A 10,163-nucleotide genomic window follows, 5' to 3' on the forward strand; every position below is an offset into this window, starting at 1 on the left:
ATATATAAAATAATAATATATATATATATATATATATATATATATATATAATTAAAATATTATTTTTATATAAATTAACATTTATATATATAAGCGGATTTTTTTATATATATATTTAAATTTAATCATTTTTTTAATGTATACGGCTCTAAATTTCTCGCACAACAGCCGCATTTTACAGAGGCTTTTTTTTTAGTTTATTCGCATTCTTAAAAGGCTATATCTTTTTATTTTTTCAATATTTCAATTTATTTATTTAGCTTTATATATTTATTTATATGTATATATATATATGTTTAGTTTATATTTACGTCCTCTTTACTTTTCTCGGTTTATTTCCTTTTTTCATCAATTTATTAGATATCTTTACTAATTTGTATTTTTTCATCCTATAATTATTATATTGTCTATTTAACTTAATTTATATTCCCATTGATTTTTTCCATTTCTTTATTTTCTTTGTCCATAAGTCCTTTATGACTATTTTCTAATTCAAAAAGTTCATTATTGAAAGATTAAATCAATTAGTTTTATATATTTAAGGCTATTTAGCCTATTAATTAATATTATTAGCCTTCTCCTAGTATTTTTTTATTAACAAATTTTAACTGTTCAACGAAATATTACTCGATTTCTTTTATATCTTAAATTGTGAATTTTTTGTTTGCATCGTTTTTATACTGGAGATTGCTTTTTACATTTTAAACAAATTCCTCCATAAATTCTCCTGAAACGTCATTGTTTACTCCTATAATGTTCTTTTCCTTCTCTTTTATTACTTCAAGGAGCTTATCGAGGTATTTGTTGAATTTCTCATTAGCATTAGGACTATCATGGGCTCTTAAATTATAAAATCTATATCGAGAAAAGAAAAAAAAAACTAATTTTTTGAAATTTATTGTTTAGTTTACCTTTCAGTGGCTGCCTCACGTGCATTTTGGAGTGATTTTTGCATATCTTCAATAGATTTAAACTCTGAATCTTAAAATTCATAGCCTAATACATTATAATATTACTCTATTGCCTAATTATACTCTGAAATAAACTCGTTTTCTAGTAAAACGGAGAAAGCCTTGTTTATATCTAGCTTTTTGTTTTCTTTTAAATCTTCGAGTAAGCTATTTATGAAAGATATCGACATATTAGCATTAAAAAATACTCCCTAGTACTCTTTTACTCTAGCAGAACTCAAAATAGTCTTCCTTAAATAATATATGTCGTTTATAAATTCTTCTCGTAAATAGATTGGGTCTATATTTTCAAGATTGTTTAATTAAGATTGGTCATTTACAGGAAAATCTAAGGCAACTAATTATTTTTCCTTATAGTATTTTATTAATCTTTATTTTATTTTTTTAAAATCTTTAGAAGCTCTCAAATATGAGATTTCATCAAAAAGGAAATCATCGAAATATTTCACTTAGGAAATTGAAGAACTTTTAGTCTATTTTAATGAAAAATCTCTCAATACAAGTATTAAAGAGGGAAAAATATTTATTAAAGTATTCACTTCTTATTCGTTTTCCATTTTTATATAATCTCTTAAAGTTAGTAAAGAACGGAAAGATTCTAGTGTATTTTCATTTAATTTTCCTTTAGAATTTACTAGAGTTGTACTTGATAGTATCGTTATTATATAACTGAGCTTTAAATCTGTTTGCTTTTATAAATCAAGGTCTGTGTCTATAAAAAATACCCAAGAACTAGTAAGTACATTATATAAAGGCTAAGACCATAATATTATTCCTGATTAGGCTTTTAATTTTTGGTAATTTGAGGAATTCTAGGTCTCGATTATTGTGTTCATTAAAAATGTTTTACCGGAATTTTTATTTCCGGATATAGATATGAAAGATATATGACCAGGGCATTTGGATATTTCCTTTCATATGTATATATATATATATATATATAATATATATAATATATATATTTATATATATATATTTATTAATATATATATTTATTTATTTTTTTCTCTCACTTCTATGGCTTCTTCTGATAGTTCATATTCTTGGTTTTCGCTTAAAGTAATCATTTTTATTGGTCGTCCTTCACTTAGTCTAAATTAAACCTCAGGTCCTTTTTTTTCGTAAAAGGCAAGGCCTTTTATAGGCGAATGGAGGTGCGCTTTATCATCTAAAGATGTAATTTTAGGCTCAAAACGTGATTATTCAATTTATTATTATGGATATTATTAATTATTATCATATTAAGACATATTATTATTGTTTATTTTGGAATATTTTAAGTTTGTCTATTATAATTAAATAAGCTTTCTTTCAAAACCTATCGCATATGAATTCATTAAGTTTTTATTTCGGTTTTCTTATAATATAGTTTAAGATTCTTAAGACTATTCCAAGTCCATAAAATCTATGTCTTAAGGCTTTAATGGATTGCTATCGTTATTTCGAGAACTATTGTTTAATTAATTGGTCTCTTCGTTAAATTGAGGACGACCATTAGGACCTATAATAAAATCATCAGCTGAAAAAGGATCATTCATTATATAAATATTATTTTGTTTTTATTTGAATTTAAATATTTATTAATTTTATTTTTTTATATATAAATTATATATATATATATATTTTTTTAATTTCCTATATTTTATATATATATATTTTTATTTTTTTTCAAGCAAAATAATTATATGGCCTTGAAATTTCCTCTAAACTCATAATTAAATCTTCAGGTAATTTTTATTTGGAGTCCATTTTATCATGATACGTATTTTTTAAAAAACTAGCACCGAATTCTTTCAGTAAAATTAGTGTATCTGATGTTATTTTCTTATTTTTTAAAATTATTCTTATAGCTTCTTCACTCCAATCCATTATATCATTCGGAAAACTCAAAAGAACACTCATTAGGGAATATACGCCGATTATTTTTTTATCTTTGTCCCCAGATTAGGCCATTTCTTACATTTTTTCAACATATTAACCTACTTTCTGTACCGAAAGGGTCTTTATTAATAAAGACAATACCTTCTAAGCTAAGCTTTTGACCTGTTTCTGTTCATCATTCAACACTTCGAAAATAGGCTCTATGTAATTAAACTAATCAAGCCTAAAATGATGAAACATTGCTAAAAATTGATAAAAAACGAGCGCCTTTTACCTTATTCTCCAATTACTATTCTTGAAATTGTCCTTACAGATCTCAAATAGTCTCTCTAGGACGTTTTTACCATAAAAAGGGTATGCTAAATATATTAGATTACCCCAATATTCCTATACTACTTACTAATCGGCTATATCTTCGTCTTTAAAAGCTATATAATAAGGGAATAAATTTTCCATATGTTATTATATTACTCCAAAATATTAAAGGGAGTTCATTTTAAAAATAGTACTTAATGATAAGGCTAGTCTATAGTATTTTTTTTATTTTCAATGTTTTCTTCGTTTAAATTCTAAACTACGAAATCATATATTTGCCTCATTTCTCAAGGATTTTAAATATAATAAAATTAATCGATTTTTATTATTGAGTTATTTTCTATATAGATCTATATGTCCTTTATTATATTATACTTCTTGTAAAAGCCTATATTTATGTTCTATATATAAAAAGTCCACAAAGAATAAACTACCTAAGAATACCAGAAATGCTATTAAATAGAAGAAGGACTAATAGTCTTCATTTCTTCAATTAAATTCTTTATTATATGTATATTTTAGCTATTTTAGGTCTATAAAAGAATTATTTTAACATACATTAACCTCGAATACCTTTAGTCCTGCTTATTTTATAGTTAAGGGTTTTTTTCGATGTATTGGACGATTCTATAAGAGTCTTTGAGAGTAATCGAAGATATAATATTATATAAATAAGCCTAAAAATATTGGTATTTTTCAAGGTTTAGGGAATAAATTTTTTCGGTTATTATTTCCATTAAATAAATGAATATTTCTTCCTTCGTTTCGTCTTTTATTTTATTTTCGGGGGAAAAAAGACCCTATAAAAGACCGAAAACTAAGAGGTTTATTATAAAAGAAGCTTCTGTAGTTTATTCATCTTTTTTGTGTTTTTCAATGTATTATTTAGCCTATTCGAAGTATCTATAGCCTACTATTGTGAATATTTTCTTCTATACACGCTAGTGGAAGAAATAATTACCTTCTTTTAGTATATTGTGCTTCTTAAAATTCCTTATTAGCTCCGCTTGGAATATTAACTCTGAATTATTGAATATATTTCGGATTCTAAGGGATTAATCTACCTATGTAGGGGTAGTTATGTCGTTCAAATAATACTCGAAGTATTATTTGCAGAATTAGTCGTCTTAAAAATGCATATATATGGGATTCTTCTCCACTAAAGGGTCATATGATGAGGATTTCTTATATATTAAATATGTTTAGTTCTGGTTTATTTCGTAATCATCGTCTATGTCTTCCTTTTTTACTAATTGGTATTACAAAAATTCATCTAGGGTCTTATTTTAATCCTGTAAATAGGCGTCTTCGAGTATATTCTTAGTTTACAAAATTTTGTGGGATGATTTTATACATTAAATACACTTCAAAACTACACAACGACCTATATTTCTAGTCTATAGATGGTCGGAAATCGTAAACTAAAGGGCTTAGTTTAAAATAAAGATAAAATCTTCATTTTAAGTTTCTTTTAGGTCCAAAATCTTAAGGGAAATGATCAAAAAGAAGATTTTCTCTTTATAAAATGTTTGTGGATTTTTTAGATTTTTGAAAGCCGTGCTTTTGATTTTTTTAATTATTTGGGAAATTATCTCGCTTTTTTAGGGGCATTCTATCATGAATTTTCTCTGGCTTTATTTTAGGTTTTGGATAGTTTTAGATTTTTCGGAATATAGGCCTTTTGGAATTATTTAGAGGGAAAAAGCGTCTTTTTGTTTCTTTAATTTCTATGAAGAGTGCATTAGGAAATTTATTACGTATTCGATTATTCGGTCTTTAGAGTCTTTTTAGACAAATTAATTATATGATTCGATTATATTTAAACATGTTTCGGATATTTTTTCGAATATTTAATGGGTTTGTATACGAGGACGAATTGTATGAATAATTCTTAAAGAAGAAATAGTACGCTCAAGGTATGTTATTAACAAAGGAACTTTTTTTGAATTCTCTTATTTGGATTTCTCAATAAGGTTTGGGAGAAAGTTTTCACTTGTTTTTGTTAGTTTGGAGTCAATGAATCTTAAATATTATATATATTAATATATTCGAATATAAATATTTTATTACTTTATGTAAGTATTTATTGTTTATTCTATTAAATTTTAATCTTTTAATAAATTTAATAGTGTATGGTATGTTTAGATACTTTTTTAACTTATCTTTAAAATATTATAAAAATAAAAAATACTTATAAATAAATACATAAGAAAAAATAGATAAATATAAATATTTATATATATAAATATATATATATATATTATATATATATATATATATATATATATTTATATATATAAAAAAATTTAATATTTAATTTTTTATATCTTTTACTTTTAAATAAGGATGCATAGAAAGTAATAATAAAGGATAAACTAATTTTTAAAGATTTTTATTATGTTTACAATTAAATGAGTAAAGATATATTCTAGTATTAAAATGTACATTTATTTATGTAACTTCTACAAATCTAGGAAAGCTTTAATATTATTAATAATAAGGATTAGCATTTTAGTATTTAGTTTCTTTAAGTTTTTATTTAATGCTGTTTATATATTAAGATTAATCATCACAACCTAAAATAAATAAAATTAATGTCAAATAAGCTTCGACTATATTATGGTCATAAAAAAGATTCTATTAGATTAAAAAAGGGAGAATATTATTACATAAATTAATCATTTCTATATTTAAGTTTTAATATTCTTATAAACAGAAATCTTTAGAGAAATTCTAGTATATTTCTTCGCTTTCCTCGATTTCTTATTTAGCTCGAATCGATACTGAACTATATAAATGGAATAATAAAGTTATACTTCTTTATAGTTCTGTTTTTAGGTTTCTTTAAGCATTGTCTTCTGCGTTTAAGGCATCATCAAGAATTTATTCGTATTTATTTTAGTAGTCTAAATCTGTTTTTAAATCATCTTTGAAATGAATTTCTTAGTATTATTTCATTATAGGTTAGTATATTTTTTAAAATAATTCCTTAGAATATTCCTCTTCTTATTTAGTAGGAATATGCCAATCTAAAGAAAAAGTTTTTTCCCTATTTTAACCTATATATCTATGATAAAATTATATGAAATCTTAATCATCTTTTATTTCGTTTTTGCTCCAAATAAAATATTCTATTATATATAAATAATACATATATATTTATTTATATATGAATTATTTTTTACCTGTTGGATAAAACGTTATTAAAGAATGGAATATTTTTTATATTATTTAACAGATTTTTTTAAAGATTTCTATTTCTTCATGTACTAGGCATAAAAAGATGATAATTTCGATTTATTTTTTATATTTAAGTATTTCTTATCTTCCAAATTATACAGTATCTTCTAATAAATATAAATACCAAAAAAGACTATTTTTATTAACTGATTCTATTTCATATTTTAGAATTTCCTCTTTATTTTTATTTTCCTCTATTAAATAATATAAAGGCTATTTTTTTATTAACTCTAAGTTTCCTTCCTATCTTTTAAGCACAAACTAAGAAAAAATAAACGGGATCATCCCCTAAAGTACCATTTTAGGATCTCTCAATGTAAAAGAATGCAATAAATAAGAATAAAGCTTTTAAGCATAAATCTATTATCTGTCAGTTATACAAGCAAATGCATGTGCCCATAATTGCTTAAATAATTGATTCGAGGTCGAAAATGCAATAGAAGAGAAGATATTCAAAACAGAAAGCATAGAAGATCGGACTCCTCGGGTATTTTTAGATCTAGGCATGTCTATATGTTCGAACATCCCTAAAAATTTCTAGAAAATACTAAATGTGATATCTGAAAGGGATTCATGGTGTTTTATCATATCTATTTCTTCGTTTTTATTCATTTCTTAGTAAAAATCAGAGTAGTTCTTATCAGGATTTAATACTTAGTATTATTGGAAAAGATCATCAGCATTATTTATTGGAACTATAAGGAATATTACGTTGAATAATCTTTTAAAATTAAGTATATATATATATATATATATATATATATATATATATATATATATATATATATATTTACTTCCATATTTTTAAAGCCTATTAGAAATTTCCTGGAGTTAAAATATCAAGAACTTTTCTCATTAAATTAGGGAGTTAGTATAGACCTTTTTTATAATTATTTCTGTCTACTATTGGAATTATAATAAAGGTTAATACATTTACTATTGTTTAAAAATTCATATCTGTTTTTTCAAATACTTCATAAACTACATCTAGTATAATAGGAATAAATTTTTAAGGGTTAAAGTAACACAAATCTTTGCAAAAAAATGGAATAATTTATCCAGAAGAATCATTTAAATGCAGAACATTTCTTAATATTGGATCTATAATTTATTCAAATTTTTCATTACATTATTAGTCAAACAAATATAATTTTGTTTATCTAAAAATATAAAAAAATATATAATAATATATAATAGAATAAATATATAATAATATAATTATAAAAATAAATATATTATATATATTTATATATATATAAATATATTTTATTATATGTATATTTATATTTTTATATTTTTTCTTTTATTCTTTTTACTTTAATTTCTATTCTAGATTTTCTAGTTTTTTTTCTAGGTTTTATTTTATTTCTTCTTATGTTTTTTTTGATTTTTCTTCATCTTCATCTTCTTCTTCTTCATCTTCATCATCTTCCTGATCTTCCTCATTAATTTCATCTTCAAACTTTTATTAATTTAACATGTTTCCTCCATTTAAATCATTTATATCATTCATATTATCATCGTCTTTTTTTATTTCACAAAAATGATCATTTTACATATTCTATACACTATTTTCATTTAATAATTCATTTTCAATTCCTTAATCTTCTAGATCTTCTTGCATTTTATCTTAATTTGTACTACATTATTAATCCTAATTTAGTTTTTTTTTTATATTTTCGATAGCTTTTTCCAAAGATTTCACTTTTTTTTTCTAATAAGCATCAAGGTGGATATAATTATGAATAAACTATTATAATTACTAAAGTAAAAATTTAACTGCACCAGATCCTTCCGAATTAGGGTGTAGGTATTAACTAATAATATTAAAAAGACGATTTATATAATCCCATATTTTAGAGTGTTTTTCATCAAAAGTAGAAGGAACGATTAAATGAACAATTAAATTTTAAATACAATTGTTAATGTTTTATAAAGAAAGGTAATTAGTCTTTTATTATTGTTATTTTGTAGACAATCCTAAAGGAAGTAATTATAAATAATATTTTGATATAAATGAAAATAGATTTTCATAGCTATTCTACCAATCTAATTCAGGATGAGTTCTAAATTTAAAATAAATAAAAATAAAAAAAAAAATTAAATATATATATATATATATATATATATATATATTTATATTTATTTTATTAATATTTTACATTGCTAATTCATATAAAAAATTTATAGATACTAGTTATTTTCTTTTTGATAAATCATAATTTAATGTGCATATTGTTTCATCGAAAATCTTTTAATAATAACTTTAGTTTGTTTTCCTGGATATTTTCAAAAAATATCTTATTAATATTAATCCAAGTAATTCATTATTAGAAACGCACTAAACAAAATAAAAAAAAAAATATTAATATATAAATATAAATATATATTTAATAATTTTACTAATTTAGTATATAAATCATAAACTTCTTATATAGAAGAATCATCAAATTTATGTCTTAATTTTTTAATAATTTATAAATATGCTTAGGTTTCTTAAGGACTTATGTCTTATGTGTTCGTATTTGTAATATCATTTTAGAATATTCTTCTTAATAACTCTTTCCATAAAGGCTACCAATTAATAATGGATTTAGTTTAGAAAGAACAATAAAAAAAACGTGAATCTAGTGTTATGTAATTTTCTTCAAGGCCCATATGTAACAAATATTCAGATAATTAAATTTATCTTGCACTGTTTAAACCATAAATGTGGTCTATTTTGGCTTTTTTAGGGCAAAAATCGTTAAATAATTAATTATAGTCACGATTTTAAAAGCTTTCTTCGAGCTCTTTATCGTAGGCTTAGTGAGAAATTTAACGTTCTGTTTCAAACTTTTCTTTAATTAGAGGTGGAAAATGAGAATTAAAATAACTAATTAAAGATTACTTTTTTTATGCTTTTTAGATATGGTTTTTATTGGACATTTTTTTTTTTTTTATTTAAATTATTTTTTAAAAAAGAATAAAAGATTTTATTTAATATTTAAATATACGAATATAAATATAAATATAAAAAAAATAATATATATATATATATATATATATATATTTGATTGTTTACATGATTTTTTTTTGTATGAGAAATCTGATCTTGTGTTTTTAATAAATTAAAAATAATTTTTTTATTAATATATAAATTATATTTTTTAATTAATTAATGTTTTAAATTATTTAAATAATTAAATTATATTAAATATATAGATATTTAATAAATATATATGTATATATTTATATTATTTATATGTTTTAAAATATTTAAATTTTATATATATATATGAAATGTATTTTTTTTATTGAAATTTATATTAAAATATTACAATTAATTAATTTTTAATATAATTTTAAAAATTAATTTATTTAATTTAAAATAAACAAATTTAATTTAGATATTATAAATATATTTTTTTTTAAAAGATATACAATATCATACATTATTTTTTTTTTTAGCTATTTAGCAGTTTTTTTTTAATTAAAAATTTAATAAATAAAAATATTTATATCGTATTATTTCTATTTATAAAACATATATTTATTTTCTAAACTAAAAAATAAAAATGTAAATTGAAATATTTAAATAAATAAATCAAAATTAATAAAACTAATAATTATTTTTTTTTTTAACAAAGAGAAATTTAATTTAAACTAAAATAAAAAAATGGAATATACAGTTTGCTTAAAAAAAACAAAAAAATAGTATTTTTAATAATCCCTAAAGAAAATTAACTTTCAGAAATCTAAAAACGTCTAAAAAAT

General features: G+C 21.5%; 1 protein-coding gene across 1 annotated transcript, besides 21 other annotated features; it reads right to left on the reverse strand. All coding sequences in view use genetic code 6, as the record gives it.

Moving 5' to 3' along the window:
- Nucleotides 1-50: part of a microsatellite that runs on past the window's edge.
- A 199-nt stretch (nt 51-249) lies between these two features.
- Nucleotides 250-288: a microsatellite.
- Nucleotides 289-1,887: 1,599 nt separating this feature from the next.
- Nucleotides 1,888-1,963: a microsatellite.
- Nucleotides 1,893-1,967: a microsatellite.
- A 591-nt stretch (nt 1,968-2,558) lies between these two features.
- Nucleotides 2,559-2,631: a microsatellite.
- A 2,759-nt stretch (nt 2,632-5,390) lies between these two features.
- Nucleotides 5,391-5,466: a microsatellite.
- A 1,676-nt stretch (nt 5,467-7,142) lies between these two features.
- Nucleotides 7,143-7,197: a microsatellite.
- A 374-nt stretch (nt 7,198-7,571) lies between these two features.
- Nucleotides 7,572-7,672: a microsatellite.
- Nucleotides 7,580-7,651: a microsatellite.
- Nucleotides 7,584-7,694: a microsatellite.
- Nucleotides 7,593-7,672: a microsatellite.
- Nucleotides 7,625-7,695: a microsatellite.
- Nucleotides 7,645-7,702: a microsatellite.
- Nucleotides 7,653-7,700: a microsatellite.
- A 21-nt stretch (nt 7,703-7,723) lies between the features above and the next one.
- On the reverse strand, nt 7,724-9,335 carry IMG5_152350 (hypothetical protein; the record flags this gene model as incomplete). Its single annotated transcript, XM_004030793.1, has 3 exons — nt 7,724-8,473; nt 8,570-8,748; nt 8,811-9,335. Coding segments are annotated over 3 exons (1,454 nt in total), but the record flags the coding sequence as incomplete, so codon positions are not given.
- Nucleotides 7,753-7,801: a microsatellite.
- Nucleotides 7,753-7,802: a microsatellite.
- Nucleotides 7,798-7,839: a microsatellite.
- Nucleotides 8,512-8,549: a microsatellite.
- Nucleotides 9,336-9,431: 96 nt separating the features above from the next.
- Nucleotides 9,432-9,459: a microsatellite.
- A 47-nt stretch (nt 9,460-9,506) lies between these two features.
- Nucleotides 9,507-9,568: a microsatellite.
- Nucleotides 9,569-9,572: 4 nt separating this feature from the next.
- Nucleotides 9,573-9,606: a microsatellite.
- The last annotated feature ends 557 nt before the right edge of the window (nt 9,607-10,163 follow it).

The sequence above is a fragment of the Ichthyophthirius multifiliis genome, assembly GCF_000220395.1.
Source record: "Ichthyophthirius multifiliis unplaced genomic scaffold scaff_1120509251166, whole genome shotgun sequence".
In the NCBI taxonomy this organism is placed as follows: domain Eukaryota; phylum Ciliophora; class Oligohymenophorea; order Hymenostomatida; genus Ichthyophthirius; species Ichthyophthirius multifiliis.